The sequence below is a fragment of the Lingula anatina genome, chromosome 8 (assembly GCF_051362555.1).
Source record: "Lingula anatina isolate TDL-2025a chromosome 8, LinAna3.0, whole genome shotgun sequence".
Lineage (NCBI taxonomy): Eukaryota > Metazoa > Brachiopoda > Lingulata > Lingulida > Lingulidae > Lingula > Lingula anatina.
The window spans coordinates 16502506-16521169 of record NC_141774.1 but is presented as its reverse complement, the minus strand read 5'-3'; the positions used below and the strand labels follow the sequence as shown (position 1 = coordinate 16521169).

At 36.6% G+C, this 18664-nt stretch overlaps 2 protein-coding genes across 6 annotated transcripts; one reads left to right on the top strand and one right to left on the bottom strand.

Annotated features, from left to right (window-relative positions):
* Positions 1–314: 314 nt before the first annotated feature.
* Positions 315–18488, top strand: LOC106181150 (serrate RNA effector molecule homolog). Of its 5 annotated transcripts, none has more exons than XM_087018996.1 (22): positions 315–472; positions 921–1064; positions 1386–1523; positions 1783–1929; positions 2195–2371; positions 3811–3980; positions 4129–4249; positions 4500–4548; positions 4751–4843; positions 5120–5324; positions 5542–5672; positions 5956–6096; positions 6392–6583; positions 7051–7218; positions 7581–7734; positions 8170–8279; positions 13048–13200; positions 13498–13708; positions 14322–14424; positions 14661–14699; positions 15116–15145; positions 16884–18488. In XM_087018996.1, exons 2-22 carry the CDS (start codon positions 946–948, stop codon positions 16951–16953), a joined length of 2721 nt encoding a protein of 906 aa, XP_086875122.1. In that variant the 5' UTR covers positions 315–472; positions 921–945; the 3' UTR covers positions 16954–18488. The 5 variants fall into 5 exon arrangements, with proteins under 5 accessions (XP_086875122.1, XP_086875120.1, XP_086875123.1 ...); XM_087018994.1 differs by having other exon boundaries at positions 4748–4843; XM_087018997.1 differs by having other exon boundaries at positions 316–472; positions 4748–4843; positions 13498–13693.
* On the bottom strand, positions 8977–11807 carry LOC106162408 (uncharacterized). The gene is made up of 2 exons (XM_013539701.3): positions 11207–11807; positions 8977–10568 (listed from the first exon to the last, which is right to left on the bottom strand). The coding sequence occupies exons 1-2, from the start codon at positions 11246–11248 to the stop codon at positions 9594–9596; spliced, it is 1017 nt and encodes a 338-aa protein (XP_013395155.3). The 5' UTR covers positions 11249–11807; the 3' UTR covers positions 8977–9593.
* Positions 18489–18664: the final 176 nt, after the last annotated feature.

Here is an 18664-nt window from a genome sequence, read left to right as displayed (position 1 = left end):
ACACTGATAATTTCATGTGAACGTCCCACCACTGTCCCCACATCATTCATTAAATTTCTCCAATGTGTGAAGTCTTTCTCTTCTGGTTAGTAAGTTTTCTGCAATCTTCTCCAACTTCCAAGAAGTTGAGGAATCTGTACTCAGTAGCCTAGGCTGCACCTATCGTCTTATTGGTTTAAGTGTCATTATATTGTGATGAAACACTTCGTGTCATTAACATTAATAGTGTTACCTATATATGTAGATCTAACATGAAGAAGGCCCATCTAATTTGATTTTCAAACATTTATAACAGTTGAAAAAACTCCACACAACACTAAGAAAGTAGAAAGCGGATGTTGAAACTAGGTCATTTTGAGGAATTGTGGGAATGCGTGCACATGGCCGATCGGCGTGATTTTAAATAAATCAGTCATATTTTTCTCTCCTGATCAGCTTGGTTTTTGAATTTCCAAGCCCAGAATTTTAAGGGGTATGTAAGAAAATGGATCTGTTCTTGTAGCATGCGTCTTTATAGAATGCTTGTCTTAAAACGTCGTGAATGCACTCTAGTTATTTTTGCCGGGAAATTTTTCCTCTCATTTCCATTAACGATAGCGTTAGAAAAGAAAAGAGACTATCCTTTGCTCGTTTAATAGAAAAAACAGAGACATGAAATGAAATAGAATTATCATAAATCACCAAAATTCACGACAGTGGTTTAACAAATTGATTTCGTTGTTATATTTTTTATAATCTGGGTTAAACGATTGTTTAAAAATAACCCCCTTTGTCTGTAGAATTTTATCTACTAGTTTATAATGTATACTCTACGGAATCCCCTAATTTTCACGTAAAAGAAAACTTATTAGCAATGTTATGGTGATGCATTTTTTAATCTCTTATATCTCAAATTGTAGATTTACATTTATGTATTTTAGATCTTTAGAGTCGGAAGGTACAAGCATGGGAGACAGTGATGAAGAATACGACAGAAGACGTGGTCGTGATAAATTTCGCCGTGAAAGAGATGATTATGCAGGAAGGAGGGAGGAAAGGAGGAGAGAGCCATGGGATGACTCTAGGTGAGCAGGGTTTCTATGAGCTCAGGCTTTGGGGGTGTCTTAATTTGCAGGGATATCAAGGAGATTTTTCAACTGTCGGTGCTTTTCCGACTTTTTGGGAGCCAGAAGTACCCTTGGTAAAAGAGGCACCCTGGGCCCCATGCCATATTTATGCTAAATGGCCGTCAAATCCCTGTAAAGACAAGTTTTCTGGTCCTTTGATGTTTTCATTCAAGTGAACTTTATTTAAAAAAAAAGAAACATGCCAAATTTTTCAGACTTCTTTTACTAAAAGACAGTCTCATCCCTGATTATCTCCATACCTTGTTTTACAATCCACAGGAACAGAGACAGTTGGAGCAGCAGAAATCGTGAGAGAAGTCGAGATATGTACAGGGATTATGAGCGCGGAAGACGGGATCGATACTCCCCTTCCCGTCATGATGTCAGCCCCCCCATGAAGAGGATGAGAAGAGATTGGTGGGTATTTTATACTTTGAGAATGATGACAAGGTTTGAGGCAACAAGTAATGGCTTTGTCAACAGGCTATGAAATATCAATATCAATTATTTTGTAAATTTTCTGTCACCAGCTGATATTATAACACTCTAATGTAAGTTTGGATGTATATCTGATAACTGTCTGCAATGCCTTCACTTGTTGCTTGTGTCATCAGTTGATAACTTTGTTTTTCTCATTTAAAGAACCCTCAAACATTACATGTCTGTCTATTTTCAGGGACGATGCCCCCTATGGCTATGACATGCCTTATGGAGGTGGCGGAGGAGGAGGTGGGGGTGGGGGAGGACCCCCGGGCCCGCCCCATGGCTGGGGTCCAGGACCTGGTGATATGCCCCCTCCACAGCAACATTATCCAGGTCATAGGTAACTACTGCCTGGATTCATACCTGGGGCCATGAAGTCTGGAAACTCTGGCTAATATTTAGTCATGCTTTAAGGGTGCTAGAATAGTTTCAGATAATACTTTGGTAAGAAAAAGACATTGACTGAACAGAAAACGGTGTCCATTGAAAAGAATATATGTCTCTCATGGAAAACTTCAACCAAATGGGTTGCATTTTGTAATGAAGTATTATTATTAAGTATTATTATTATTATAAATGATCAATGGTCATTATTCTACTTCCAGAGGTCAGGAGCCGGACTTTCCGACCCAGCCTCCCATGATGACCTTCAAGCAATTTCTAGGTCAGCAAGACGACACCATTAGTGACCAGGATGCTGTGAAAAAATACAACGAATATAAAATTGATTTCTCTCGTCAGCAGATCAATGATTTCTTCCTTCAACATAAAGAGGAAGAGTGGTAGGTGGAATTAGTTTGGGAAATTTTTAAATAATGTGTTGTTGTTTTTTTTATCTTTTTTTTATCATGGAGTTATATGTTGCATGTAGTAGTTGTGAAATCTTGTTTAGTTTATGTTTGCATAAGCAAAAATACGAAATGCATAATCAAGGATTATACAAAATTCAAATGTTAAAAAAAAATTTTTTTGGGGGGGGGGGAGAGGGGCTTAGTGCCCCTTTATTTCAATTTCTCAAATAATTTATTTTTCAATAATTTTTTTTATTATTCACAGATATTATAGATATTTATATACATTTTTCTTGTATATTTATGTCCAAAGTGCTCCTAAAATAATTGTTGAATTTTCACAATTTTATCAGTAATTTTGCGTTCCTTATATAAATTGATGTCAGGGGTACAGTGAGACAGCTTGATGGCAGATGTTTGTGTGGTAGCCTTTCATATCCATTATACTTCTCTTTTAACAAATAAATTTTGATATTATCTTTGAGGATTTTGAATAAATTCATCTGTCTTTTTACATTAGTAACTTTATAGTAACTGAATTTGTCAATATGCAAATTCCATAACAAAATGGTGAAAATTTTCTATTCTTCAATTACAAGATGCTGAAAAATTATCATTTAATAATTCTGATAGAAATTTCAGATACGGTACATAAGCATGCTACCCTGATTTTCTGTCTTAAAAGCTGTCTTCTTGTCCCATGAGTGTCTAATCCAAATTTCTTCACCCACCAGCTCATCCACGACAAAGAAATGGCAAGAAATTTTATACCTTCGTAAATATTTCGCGCCAAAGACCTTCGCCAAAGACAAGCTCTTCGTTGGATTGCCAAGACTCGCGTTTATTTGTACCTTAGCTAGCTAGCAATCATCCTTCTGCATGCTTTTAATGCAGTAGCTGCCAAAGTGTTAGGTAGATAAATAGGTCAAATCATTTAAATCGCGTGGAGTTTTATAACGCTGCTTCGATGGAGGACTGGACGTAGGTATGGTAAGATAGTAAGGTTTGGATGGGTGACAGTGCATCTGCATAAGTGCATCATGGTTACTACTGGAGAACGATTTTTTTTTTGTTGAAATATGTGAATTGTGTGTAAAATTTCACTGCTTTAGCAATTTTGACTCCAAGTTTAAAGTGATGAAATAAAGCAAGTGATGTTGTTCCATAAAATACAGATATTCAGAAGTTTGTGAAATGACTTGAAGAAAAAGGAAAGAAAAGATTGAGAGGGATTTTGAATTAATAATTGGCATTTACTAGAAATTGTTTAACTTAAGTATTGCATGATTAAAAAAAATTGTTGGTAAACAGGTGGTTTCTGCCAGTCCAAAAATTGTTCACTATGTCTGTGTACACAGATGTGACCACCATTTAATAGTGTCCCTCACCCTTATAAACTCATCAGTGGCTCTCTCTGGTTGTCTTTGAAGGTTCAAGGCCAAGTACCACCCCGAGGAGTGCGACAAGAGGCGCGAGGAGATGATGGGGGCGCTGAAGTTTCGCGCGAGAGTTTTTACACAGCTGATGGAGATGGGCAAGGTGGACAGTTGTAGCGTGGATATCGAGAAGACGGATAATTTGGTGAAGTTGTTGGATGCAGGTGAGTTGTGTCTTCACTGGGGTAGGGGTATTATAATTTGGGAAATTTCCACTGTATTAAATACACAATTGTATATTCAGTTATCACAGCTATCACAATTTTCACAGCCAATTCCTTGTGTCTCACCTAACACAATTCAATATTACAGCCATAATACTGCTGGAAGGAGGCAATGAGCAGGACCTCAAGGTACTGGAGATGCCTGCAGAGAAACTGGAGGAGGGAAGGAGAAGCAGACCTAACTCAGAGTCACAGACACCAGATAAAGGGTGGGTACAAGTGGGTTTGGACACTAAATATGGTGGGTATAGTTGAGTTTGTCGGTTAGGCAAGGAGGATTCTGCACCATTCCCTGAATGCATTGCTGAAGTAGTATAGGGGCAGGTAAAAAGAATTTAGTTTAAAAACTTGTTTAACTAAGGTTATCTTTTAAAGCATCTTTGTTTATACACTAAGTTGTCTATATTGTAACCTTAGTATGATCTTGACCTTTAAATGACCTTGAACTTTTAAAAACAGGGCATCTGATGATAGCAGCAGAAGGGAAGATCGCCAAAAGTCAGATAACGTAAGTTTGCTTTTTATTTTTGATCAAAATATTTTGTTCCTCCCTGTACTATGTTTTGATATATATTTGATGGAAAAAAATCTTTGCTTTGGAAAATTTTTTTACAAAATTTCTAGTAATGTCAAGTTGTTTTTCTGGTATTATCTATGAGTAGCATACAGGTCTGATGTATACTGTTTTTATTTTTTCTTTAATAAAGCAGGAACCTGTTAAACTAAATATAAATCCAGAACAAGAAGAATTACAGAAAAAGGCTGAGGAATTCTCCAAGCAGAAGGACAAGGAAGAAGGGGAGGTAATAAAGAAAAACCATTTTGGAAAAATACTTGTTTAGCATTATTATTGTACAGCCATGATAATGTTTCACAAATCAAAATGAAGCATCATGATATGAATACCTTTTCAGGCACAATTAAATTCAACATGACAGTATCTTGTCTGAGAAATAAAACAAAATGTTTGTTAAATCATTAATAAAGCATCTTTGACAAAAAAAAAACGAATACCACAAATCTTAGAAATGCTTTCAAATTAAGAATTGTTACAATGCGCCAGTCTTTCCTTCCTCCAGAGTGAGAAGAGGGACAAGAAAAAGAAACGCCATCGTGACAAGACGGAATACAGCTACGAAAGTGGCTCAGAATCTGAGAGTGGATCTGACTCTGAGTCAGAGCCAGCGCCCCCTGGGGTTGATGATGAACCAGCACCCCCAGGGACAGGAGAGCAGGCCCCTGGGACGGACACCAAAGAGGAGAAACAGGGAGAGGAGAAAGGAGGTGGGCAGGGTTTTTATATTATCTATATTTTATGTACAATAATGCAATTTTGAAAGAAAATTCTGGACTCCTTGCATTTATGAATAACTGATATCTGTGGCTATGGTCCTTTTCACTCAAAGTGGTGTCTGCTAGATTGGACTGTTGGTATAAATTGTAACGATGGTGATGATGTTGATGATGTGCAATTTAAACAGTTTTTGATTTTTTAACCCAGTCTCAGAATCTGGGGTTGAAGAAGGAGAAGAGAAAGAAGAGGCAGACACCAGACCTAGACCTCTGCACCAAACTCTGTCAATATTCCTGAGAAATCTGGCCCCTACAATTACCAAGCAGGAAGTTGAAGCAGTGAGTGGTTAACTTTTTATAATTTCTACAAATAAATAAACAAGATCATAGTTATATACATATCCGTGTGTGTGTGTGTGTGTGTGTGTGCGTGCGCACGCGATAGAGCAAGAGAGAGACGGCAAGAGAGCTGCTCTGCATATCCCTTCCTTTCAGATATGCATCATGTGCAAGCATTGCACAAGGATCAAAACACAACCTGTGAACAAATTATCAGCCCTCACAATTAGTAATAATAAAAGCAGTACCTGTGACCTCTATACTGTCCCCTTACTTCTTCCAGATGTGCAAGCGTTACCCAGGGTTTATGAGAGTGGCGCTTCAAGACCCACAGCCAGAGAGGCGCTGGTTCAGGAGGGGCTGGGTGACATTTGAACGCAATGTCAACATTAAGGATATCTGCTGGAATCTTAATAATATAAGGGTAAGGGGAAGATAGTTCTTTACTCTGCCAGGAATTGAGAGATTTTTGCCATGCATAAAAGATGATTTAATTTGGCTACAAAAATGCAAATTTTTCCTTTTTTCATTAAACAAAAATTTTTTTTAGTAATTTCTTGGGAGAAACAGAGATGGGGATGCATTGTTTGTTTTACTTCATGTCAGATATATTTGAAAATAATAGATCTACAACAATTTCCAAATTTGTTTAGATAAAAGTGTCATCTTATTAAATATCTTGAGGAAGTTCAGACCAAGTTGAATTTTTTTTCTTACAGCTCCGTGACTGTGAAATGGGTGCTATAGTGAATCGCGACATTAAGCAGCGTATCCGCCCAATCAACGGCATCACGTGTCATCGCGCAATAATGAGACAAGATATCAAAAACACCGCCAAGATCATCCAGGTCCTGGACAGGAAGTGGGGGCTCTGGGAGGACGGAGACGAGAAGGGAGACAAAGAGAAAGAGGTATCGTAATAACTCAATCTTTAACAATGGGGAAAAATTGTGAATTTCACATATTGTATTTTTCTTTTTAAGGTTCACCTAATCTGTTCCCCATTCTCAGTTATTTGCCGTCAGGTTAGTCCAAGCCTGGTCTTTCTTGTTTTGAAAAAAAAAGAGAAAACATTGCATTTAATTGGACCACTGTGGATTTATCTAGAAATTCCAGATTTGTGGTCTTAATGTTCAGAGCAGTTTTAGGGATCTGAAGCTCTTTTTTGCAACAGGTTATTACTTGGGTGTTGTATTTGTACCCCCCATCCCCCCCCCCCCCCGCCCCCCCCCCCCCCCCCCCCCCCACACACACACACACACACACACACACACACACCACTCCCATATAGAGCTGCATTTATATTTTCAGGATTTTTTTTATTACAGAAGTCCACTCTGTATAAAGCTCTTTATAAAGAATGTCTCATGGTTTTCAGAGTTTTGGGTTAGTATCCAAAAACCCAGTGTTGAAGAACATAACAGACTACTTGGTAGAGGAGGGGAGTTACGAGGAGGAGGAGTTACTGGGAGAGGAGGCACTGGAGGAGAAGAAAGATGGCCAGAACGGGGAGATCACTCCAGAGAGAGATGAAAAAGTGATGAAGGTCAGTTTGCCGGGGAAAGCTTTGCCTTCTTGGCTGAAAAAAATCTTTTTACTTCTGAAGCAGCAAAGCAGGTCATTAGTTAGTTGATGAAGTCCCCTTGCAAACTGAGTTGACTGCTGCTGCAGGTTTATTAGATCTGAAGCTTGAGCATGTTTATTCAGCGTTAAATTGCAATGGCAAAAATATTCAGATGATCTTCAACATAAACATTTTGAGATAATTTTACTTGGTAACTTAGGCTAAAATATACTGTTGAAATGATAAAGTGACTTATTGCAAACAAAATTTTGTAAACAAAATTAAAAAAAATAGTTTTTTTCTATTTTTTTTTTCTTTCCTGATCCTTTAACTGCATACTTTAGGTACTGGACAAGATGATACTCTACCTGCGTATTGTGTTCTCTGTTGACTACTACAGCGGTGCAGAATATCCTCAGGAAGATGAGATGCCACATCGTTGTGGGATCATGCATGCACGCGCAGCTATCCCCATTAATAAGCTGACTCAGTCTGACAGTAAGTAGAGATGGATATCTTATTTAATCTTGCACATTTAATTTCTTTTATCTAATGTGTGCTTGGTCTCTAAAATAGTAAGTGCAATGCAGCAGACTCTTGATCCAAACTTTTTTTTTATTAATTTTGTTTTTATTCATCCAGCTCTCTGCTTAATGCATTTTGGACTAAAGTTGCATTGTGAAATCGTTGTGAAAGGGAGAATGGTCACTGTTATCATTTACAATAAGGAGCAGCAAAATAGATGTCACTGAGTGCAAGACAAGCCATTCTTCAACTATTTTGTCAGTCAACTGCTTATCAATTTGCAGTCCATTTACTGTATGCTGATCTTCATTGCAGGTGATTTATTCACTGTTAATATTATCTAAGTTGATTTACCTGCCAATCATTTTCAATGCATTTGATTCACTGAGTGTCAACTGCTTTTTCCAGTCAGTGAGTGGGTGAACAACTTTGAGCAGAAAATCAAGCACCTGTTGGAGATGAAAGGACAGCTAGAGGAGGAGGAGGCAGGGAAACTGGGAAAGAAAGACCCAGATATATATCCTTTACTCTTTACTACTTTACTTGGGTCAGAAAAGTTTTAGACAGATGTCATATTAGGAATTGTGAACTCCTCTCAAAGAGGCAGGGAAACAAAGAAAGACCCTGATGTATATGTTTTGCTGTGTTGTACTAAACATGGGTGAGAGTTTTTAGGATGATGCCTGATTTCATGATTTTCAGCCCTCATTTTGATTTTTTTTTTTTCATTTTTGAAGTGGTCTAAATCCAATGAGAAATTGCAAGTTATATCATCAGGCTTTACAGTTTCTACAACTTTCATCCATGTTAACATGTTGTTGTCACAGAATTATTTAAACAATATTTTGGATTATTTCAACCTGAAGTAGGTGATATGAAAGGATGTAACGGGGTTCTTTGTGCTCTGCACAGATAGCTTATCATAGTTATTGTAGTTCAAGAATGCTAATTGAATGTTGACTGGCATCTAAAAGCTCATTTGTGAATTATCTTAAGATGTTAGTCTCATCCTAGAATCAAGTTAATTCCACTTTCCATAAACTATTAAGTCACATATGGACATGTGACTTCTCCTGGTGTTGAAAATTCAGAAAGTGACCAGTAGGGATATAGTTTTTTGACTGAGAAAACTCTCTATAAGTCTACTAAATAACTGCAAGTACAAATACTTATCATCAAGTATTGGGTATAGAATGTGCACCAAGAAAAAAGGCATTTGATGATATTTTGTTTTATTACTGTAACATAGAAACAATTAAACAAGATGTGCATGCAACATTTGGCAGACATGAGACCTCAGATGTAAATACCATAGAATAAATAATTAGTCACAATGATAAGTGAAATGTTATGCAACCAGTTGTACATTTGACAAACTTTCTGGAGAAAAGACTAACTACCATTAAGATTGACACAGTATGAGATTTTGAAATGAAACATTGTATAACAGTATTATTACTGAAATCAAACCTCTGAACAAGATTCATTTTACATGCTTAGGCAGATAAATGTACAGATAGTTCCAATTTTGCACACACTGATACAAAAATATTTACAATATTAACATAATTAGTCACAAGTTTACATTTAATATTCTTTTGAAGTACACCATTTACTTTGTAAGGGGTTCTATGGCTATTAACAGAGGTTGTTATTTGGCAAGTAAAATATCACATTCTGACTACAAACAGTCCTAGTTCATGATTAGAATGAAGTGTCTTAGGCAGTCTTGTATTCTGATAGTACATACAGTTTCAGTTCAAGAGAAGTATGAGGTTTGTTTGGCAACTGTAAAGTTGTGATCATACGAACAGTTCTAGATTGTGACAAGTTCATGATAAGTTTGCTGCCCTTTTAGCAAGTCTTGCCCTCTGGTTCTCAAACCACCGTGTAACTTGAGTGACAGTCAGGCCCGTCGTGACAGACAGTTCCATAATAACCTTGTGACTAGGAAATAGGTTGTATCCATTCTCAGACAGCCATTTTCGAAGTGGGCTTGTGAAAAAGCTTTGGTTACTTGGGCGTGGAACGTATGGAGCTGGACGACATTTTCCTTTGGGTTTCCGCTGAGTCAGTGTGACTGTGGAGGACACGACTGTGCTACCACAAGATGGAGGAGATGTGGTCATGGGACTTGTAAAATTGTCGCAATTTTCACGATTGTTCGGAACAGGTGCTTTGTAGGTCTCTGGTATAGATGGCGCTTCAGGTGAAATGGGGCTTTCGTAGCTGCGTGCAAAGTCTGCGTCACAAGTGACAGTCAGAAGATTTGAGTGTTCCGTGTCTGTCCTCTGAGAGACGAACTGTTCTAGAAGCTGTAGACTCTTCTGCACACGCTCCACCAGCTGGTATTCAATCGTATCGTAATGATGATTGATAGCTTGTTTAACAGGGTCGGAGCCGGCACTGGTGACGGATGCTAGAGCCTGACGACGTTCCCCATCCAGCTGATGTCGTTGATCCAGATACACACTGCGTAAGTCTCTCACCTGATCCCTGGCTTTGAACTGGAGACGCATGAACTGCAGCTCTAGAAACGACGCTCGTGTTTTGATGGGGACTTGTGTCGGACGGGGGAGGCTGCAGAGAAGGCTGGAGGGCATGTTGGTGGAGTAACACTCTTGTTGCAGCAAGTTGTATAAAGCCATGTAGTCTGCCCCAGTGCCTACGCTTACTCCTGGTGCCTCTCGGGTAAGTGACGGATAAGAGAAATGCCCGACGGACTGCTCGGTGCTTGGTGAACTAGGCGTCATGGAGGAATCTGTTTGACGGCAGGAATAGAGACCTGGCGCATGGTCCGATGTAACCTGGAAGAATGAGGTGAAAGGATGCATTAATATATGAGCTGGGAATACATTATGCACAAAAATAACTTCTTTGCGGTTTACAGTCATAGGTGCAAATTGAATACAATAGGTTTTGATTACTTGGAAAAGGAAGTAACAGAAAGTGAGACCCGCTGTGACTTGTTAATGAATAAGGATACTGGGTCTATTTTTTTTCATTAAGGGCAACTATGGCTGCTTTGATTTGAAAAATTATTTTTGAATGAGCATGAAAAAACCCACATCTACTATTACTGTCTTTCAGAAAATATTTTTTGTATGAAAATGAACATGATCTAGAAGAGACAACAGAATTTGAATCGCAGTGACTCTCTATTGTACTATTAACCAAAAGTATTTATATCAGATGTTTTCATAAAATTGTTTTGCTTCAAGTTGAAATAACGATCATGTAATAGTTTATTTAAGGGGCAGCTCTATGAAAAACCATAAGACATAGATGATGATATGATACAACTGTCACTGGCAAAGATGACTTTTTTCAACTTTCTATGGATTTCCAACTAATTGGATATTTCCAACAGTGGATTTCCGAAATTTTGGTAGCCAAGAAGTCTCATCCCTGAACTGGAGATGTGACACTGTAACATCGTACATACCTCTGAGTTGTCACAAACAGGTGTCTTCAGCTTGCTCTCCATTTGGGGAAGTTGACACTATTTTTGGCAATTGACACTTCTTAGCAGTTGAGACTGGCACTGCTGGCACCTTGTACTTGATGGCAGTGTATCTTGATTCCACAACAATAACTTCTTGGTTCCTGACACAGAGGCTGACACTTGAGGCTGGCAGGTTGACACCAGAAATGTCACACATGCCATGGGGCTTCCCCTTTTATAACATGCCAACAACCTGCCAGCTGCCACTTTGTCTCCACACCTATGATTGGCCACCCTGTCAAGTTGACTTTGGACTGTTACCAGTGATTGGTTGATTGGATTTTAATACAAAGTTGGCAGGAGTGTTTGCGACACAGTTGATTAGCACCTAACTTAGTTGTTAACAAGTTCCAGGTAAAAAGTTCACCCATCCAGTTAAGAGGGGGATCAGGTATTGTTTACCTGTAGCCAGGTAGCCTAGGTAAATTGTCTTGATTGCAATCAAGAGTGACTATAATTGCTCACCTGAGTTTTGCACAGATAGGTGTGGTACACCCAGCCCAGGTAACCAGCTTAATACTGCAATTAAGAGTGTCACCTATTGTTTACCTAGGTACAGGTAACCCTGGATGGACAACCCTTGATTGCAATCAGGAGTGTCATTAAAATTTTGCCAGTCCCTTGGTCCTGATGGAAAACAGTGATATGGATAAGGTGGAGGGATGAGGAATGGAGATTATTGTCCTAATGCCAAGAGTTGTTTGTCACTGATTTGAGTAAAAGTGGTGTTTGTTTGTGTCACTGTTCTGGTAACATTGGTGCCTGGAGTTGTGCTTTGTTTACACTTTTAAAATGGAACTCAAAAATATTTATTTATATATTTATTTATTTACATACATTGTAATTGTCAGACATTGACACTGCAATTGTCTGTTTTTATTTTGATCAGTCAGATCTTACAACTATTGCATAGATTGTTACACCTAGTGAATACAGTTTTGAAAGACTTCAAGAAATGTTGGAAATTTTGTCTGGGTTGTTTTACACTGTCTGGAAACACTGTCTCGTTAGCTTCCTGCCATGGTCTAACCTGACTGTGAACTTCCGGAATGAATTCATATATTTCATAATTTCTTTAACATATTAAGTTAATGAATGTCAAAGGGTTAGGTGTGCAAATTTTGTCGGAAGTAATTAACACTTTATGTAATGGGCCTGCATCGATTTCAACTTGTTTTGCAGACACTGTAAGAAAAAAAAAAATTCCATTCAACTGATGTCAGTAAAATATTTAGAAAGATAAACTGGCAGTAGTGTCACCCTCCAATTAAAATATAAACTTCAGATTAGTACAATTTTTTTGCAAAATATTTTTTGACTTTCTGCACGAAATTGTAAATGCCCAGAAACATATGTATCCCTGTCTTCACATCTTGCAAAATGACTTGTCTTCGTAAGCCAGACCTAAAAATGATTTTGAATAATAATAATATTCAAATTCAGATAAAAGTTTAACTTAAAATCCATTAGATTAGGGTGTTCCGTAATGTATTGTGTAAATAATAATGAGAATTGATATACCTTGGTGAGGCCAGTGTAATGTGACAAAGAGTCCCCCATGATAGAGAGTCCAGTTCCCATTCATTTGGACAGTAAGCCTTGTCTTAGATTTTGACCCATTTAGGTGAGGCTTACCCTAAGGTGGAGGGTGGACCCTCTACTCCAGGGACCCTCGGTTTCATCACACTAGCACTCTCCAAGTTCTTTCCTACTTTTATACTAAACATTTAAATAACCAAAAGTTAAAAAAGAGAGACTAAATAACCTTAACAATTGTCACAGAGGTGGAAAAATTTGTGAACGCCAACACTCAGGAGCTTGGAAAGGACAAGTGGTTATGTCCATTGAGTGGGAAGAAATTTAAAGGCCCCGAATTTGTACGGAAACATATCCTAAACAAACATGGGGAGAAGATTGATGAAGTAAAACAAGAGGTTAGAAAAGAGACGGAAAAAGAAAAACAAATTTAATTTTTTCGTGAGAGAAGTATTTTGAGAGATTTAGTTGTTGAAAAAGAAGAAAAAGGGAAAACCTTTAAAAGTTTTTTCAAAGAAGCAAATAAAAACCTTTCAGAATTGAAGGTTTATTCTTCAGCTCTTTTATTAAAAGGCTGTATTTTTCTACTTCTTAATTTAAAGATTGTATTTGTTAACTCTTGTTAATTAAAAGTTTGTACTGTTCAACTCTGCTTGAATTATTGACTGCATTCTTCAACTTGTCTTGATTCATAGGTTGCATTCTTCAACAACTATCTTCTGGACACCAAGCGTCCCCAGCTACCGGAACATCCCGCCAATCGTCAGGGCGGCATGCCGATGCCCCCAGGGCGTGACAACTACAACATGCCACCAGGGGGCGGGTATGGGCCACCTCAGCAGGGGGTCATGGCCTACAATCAGCCCAGACCCCCCATGATGGGATACCAAGGTAAAGGACGTGATCGTAAGTTTTGGATTTGGTGACATCCCCTCCCCCCACCCCCAGTGTTATGACAAGAGATGAACCTCTTCTGGATTAATCTGAAAATCTGGATGTTGAGGTGTTTTGTCTGAGGTTCCAGAACTTTAACACATAGACCTTTGTGCTATCATGTGCATTTTCTTTTATATATTTCGTTTTCACTTTTATAACTTGCATGATACTATCAGCAAAAGACTTAAATGTTTTCTTGTGCTCGCTTAGATTTTTTTTTTTTTTTTTTTGCAGATTCCTTTTTTTTTTTTTTTTTTCGTCAGAATGGTATATACAGACTGCTTTTACCCAGCTAATAGTTTGTTTTTTAGGAAACAAATAATGTCTTCTAAGGGAAAATTATGTGAAAGTTATACCCAAATAAATAAATGTCTCAGGTTTTATATCTCTAGTTGTGGTAATACTGGAATTGTTGTGAGAGACAGAGAGAGAGAACATAGATTCAGTTCTTAAGTTTCTGTGTTTTTAAAGATGTCCAATGATGCTACTGTAGCTGCTGTTTGTGGTAACTGATACCAATCTATAGTCCTGTAGTAAAATGCCCTTCTGTATTGAAATAATAATTTTGCTTATTTATCTTCAGGAGGTCCCCCGCCCCAGTATCAGTCCCCTAACTATGGAGGGAGGAGAGAGGAGCCATACAGACAGGATCCTTACAGGAGACCTCAGTTATCAGCAAGGTCAAGGTGAGGTTAAGGTCACTTCATATTGATGAATGGAGAAAAGGAAGAGACTTACCAGATGTCACGTGTTTTAGTTTTTGGAGCCAGCATGGGAAATATTTATATATTTGCAATATTCAGTTTAATTTTAAGTGGTAAGTGAGTAAAACTTGCAAAAAATTTGAGTAAAAATATAATTTTATTGAAAGTTCTGTTTTTGAGGTGCTGATGTATATATCTGTAATCTTGGTATTTTTCAGACTGGGAGATAGACCTCAGGGGCGCAGCAACTATTCTAGGTAAGTTTGATTGGTTAAAATGTTTTATTCTTTGCATATATAAAATCTTTGGCAGCTTGATTAACTGAAGGAAATGAGGAATCCCAGGAGTCATTTTAAAAATGGCTGAGCTGATTTTGTTTACGACTGTCTATTGTGGTATATTTGGGAGGAAAAATTGATGAGGTGATATCGAGTTCCCAGTTGGGGGGGGGGGGGGGGGGGGGGGGGGGTGTGGAGAGGACAGTGGCTGTATGGGATGGATGGAGGGGGAGTTATGACATTTTTTTAAGTTCCCTTTTACAAATATTAATATGTCTCCTGATTTTTTTCCACTGGTCTCAAACAAAAGTAGTTTGTGCGAGGGACCCTTGTTAGTGTAATGTTTCATTGTGCGAATATGTGACACTTATTTAAAAAAAAATATTATCTTGTAGACCCAATGATCGACAAGTGGGACTGTCAAGGTAAAGCTGGCCTTGTTCTACCCCCAGTATTATACCAATGTTATTATTTTTTTTTTTAAATTTTATTTGATTTTTATTTAATCGTGTATTTTTTTTTTTTTTTTAATTTTATTTGATTTTTGTGTTTTCTCCTGTTATATGGTATATAGAAAAAGCTTAGCTAATACTTGGATTGATTGTGTTAAGTGTGCGTATTAACAGCCAAAGTTTTACATGTTTATTTATTTATTTATTTTGATAGAGGCACCTAACATGGCACTCAGAAAATAAATATCTGAATTAAGTCTTGTCTTAGATGAATATTATGACAACAAGGTTGGTGAAAAGGGGCATGCATTATGATAAAAGTTTTAGATTTTTGTAAGAGATGAAAAGGTTTTGATTTTGCATATTTAGTGTATCCAAAAGAATGAAAAGTGTACTTTAATTTAGTTCATACAAAATGTATCAATTGAAAGACTAAGTGGATTTAAAGCAGAAGGATTAATGATAATAACAATATTATTAAAATTGTATAAATGCTCATAGTTTTATGAGAGTCCAGTAGAATTTATCTTGAAAATTGGCAAAATGGATATTTTAGAATTATAAATGGCAATTTCTGGAATGGGGCAACACATTCAATTTGCATTCATAAAGCCATATAACTACATATTACCATCTTACTTTGCTAAATTGAGGGACATTTGACTTCTTAAAACTGTTAATTACCCAAATCAGTTGCAACAATTGTTACCATATAGGAGGACTACTTAAAAGTTTACAAAGTGTAGAACTTAGTTTAATGTTTGTGAAGCAATGTTTAGTCAGCTCATGTACCATCATCAGCTACACCATGAAAATGAGATATGGAAACCCAGAAACAAGGGAGCTTCATATAAACATTTGTAAATTTGACTGGGAACCTCTTTCTATATAGAAATGTATGTGCTGAAACACAAAATCAATTAGTTTAATGGTTATGTTGAATATGAGTGGACCATGCAGGACATTGTTAGATGTGTTGATGTTAATGCTGTAATATTCATAATTACGTGTGGTAGTTAGGTAGACCACCACAGGAGGAAAAGTGACCCAAGCAACAGTGCCACAGCTTATAAACAAGTGAAAAAGCAATTTTGTAGAATTCAAGCTTCTTTAAATGTGTTCAGCAATTTGTTACAAAATATAGGTGCTTGCATGGCATTAATTTATTTGTAATTATAGGTGGTATAATTTTCCCCCAAAATAGCACTTGTTTGGCTTGGAATAGAACCATATGAATGCACTTTTTTGTGTCGGATACTGAGTGTTATTTTATGAAGAGTAATTGCCTGTCAGAATTTTGGACCCCCTCCTACCCTTCTCCACCCTTACATCAAATTGGCGTCACATAAGATTATTTGCAGACTTTTTAGCAACCAGATATCAACATTTTTAACTTCTATTTTAATCTCTAATGGTATCAAACATTAGTTTTTTTTCTTCTTCTTTTATTCTGATGACTTCAAATACATTAATAAAAGAATTATATATTTTAATTTATACAGGTCTTATTATTTAAAATGTTAAATTTTTTAATCGCTGTTTAATAAAAGAACTATAGATTTTAATTTATACAGGTCTTATTATTTAAAATGTTAAATTTTTAAATCACTGTTGTATTTTGTATCATTTTTGTAGGTCAATTTACAGTATTCATATACAAGATACATGTAATTACCACACTTCTAAACAATTACCACTTATTATATTTTAGATCCAGAGAATCCAGGAGTATCATAGAGTACAGAGACTTGGATGCCCCTGATGATGTTGACATCTTCTAGTTGAATAGACTGTAGGGGGCAGTAGCAGACCGAGTATTGAATTTGGAGACCAAGAAAAGCCGAAAGTTAATACTTCTATGTCTTCTCAGGCACAGAAAAAAACTGGAGTATTACAGTTTATAGTATGTGAGAGCTTTGATGATTTTGAGGTTGTTGTTGTTGTACTAGGAAGTTGAACTAAACTTTCGAAAGGAGGATTAGAGTGGATGGAACTCTTCATTTTCTTGGATTTTAAGAGTACATCAGTAGAAATACAAACAAGAAGTCAAGTAGTCACTTAAATGTTATATTTTTTGTATGTAAGAAGTGAATATTAAGTGGGGTTTATTATGACCCTAGTGCATGCTCTCCCCCCCCCCCCAAACCCCCCCCCCCCCCCCCCCCCCAATTCCCAGTTTACCTTGATCAGTTTTGCCATCTTCAGTGTGATTAACAGGAGATATTTTTATCTTTTTTAAAAGGATTTTTACTTTCATTTGTTAGAAGAATAGTCAGTTATTTGCAGATTTTGTTGAAAATGTGTAAAAACTCTGTTTCAGTAAAGGCTGTCAGAAAGGTGGTCTGGTCTGTTTTCATTTGGGACACTTTCCCTGGAGAACTTTACCCTGAAGATTGGTGTATACTTTAAGGCCCAAATTCTAGTCCATGTTGAGTGAATATATATATCAGTTATTGTCCAATTTAGTGAAATATTGCACCTGTTTTATTACAAAAAAAAAAGTTTAGGACCAGTGCCAACTTTATTTAACAGGATTCCTATGAATTTTTATAATCAAAATCTTGTCTGAAAGTACCAATTTTCAGGTTTAAGTTTTTTAAGGATGACAGTGGCCTCTCCAATCCAAATAAATTTACACCTTTTTTATTTTGTCTGTCATAAAGGTAAATGTGTATATATGTAAACTTGTTGGTATCCAAAGTGGGGAATTGTACTTCTGTGGGTAATAATAGTAGATAATTAAAAAAATGAAAGGATCATTTTGTATATCAGGGATATTTTTGTGCTATCTTTGTGTATAAAACAAAGTTTAATAGATTTCCCTTAAGACAGTGTTGTTGATAATTCTGAATTCTTTTACATACTAGTGAAATTAATGAATACTGAAATAATGAATCTTAATAGAGAAATTTATGTTTGAATTTTATGTATAGTTGCTTAATATTCCATTCATTGGTTAAGATTGGGAGGAAATTAGTGCAGGCAGTTAACAGTTGAATTATGTGTTATTATTGTGAATTAAATAGATTCTGTGAATGTTTATCTGGAATATATTTGATGATTCATACAGTTAAATTGGCAAAGATGTTGCCCTCTAGAATAATTATTGCATAAGGTATGGTCATAGTTAAATGCACATTAATAACTTTTTCCTTCCCACTGACCAAGTTTCATTGAAAAGTTTGTATAATTATGACATTTCTAAAATTCGTTTTGTTACCTCTCAGCTGTTTTAATTATGTAGATATTTTTTTAACATTGCCGTATTGTCATTGTATGAACACGGAATAATAAACTTTAAAAAATTGGTAAACCATTTTTTTTTTGGTCAACTTTATATTTTTTACAAAGAAGAGACACAGTGTCTACTCTTTGTATTGTGTTCAGTATTTGCATATCAAAAAAAAACAAAAAAAAAACAAAGAGATAATTAAGACCACCATGGAATTCCTGGCATTTTGGAAGGAAATGCTAACATTGGGTATTTTGAGT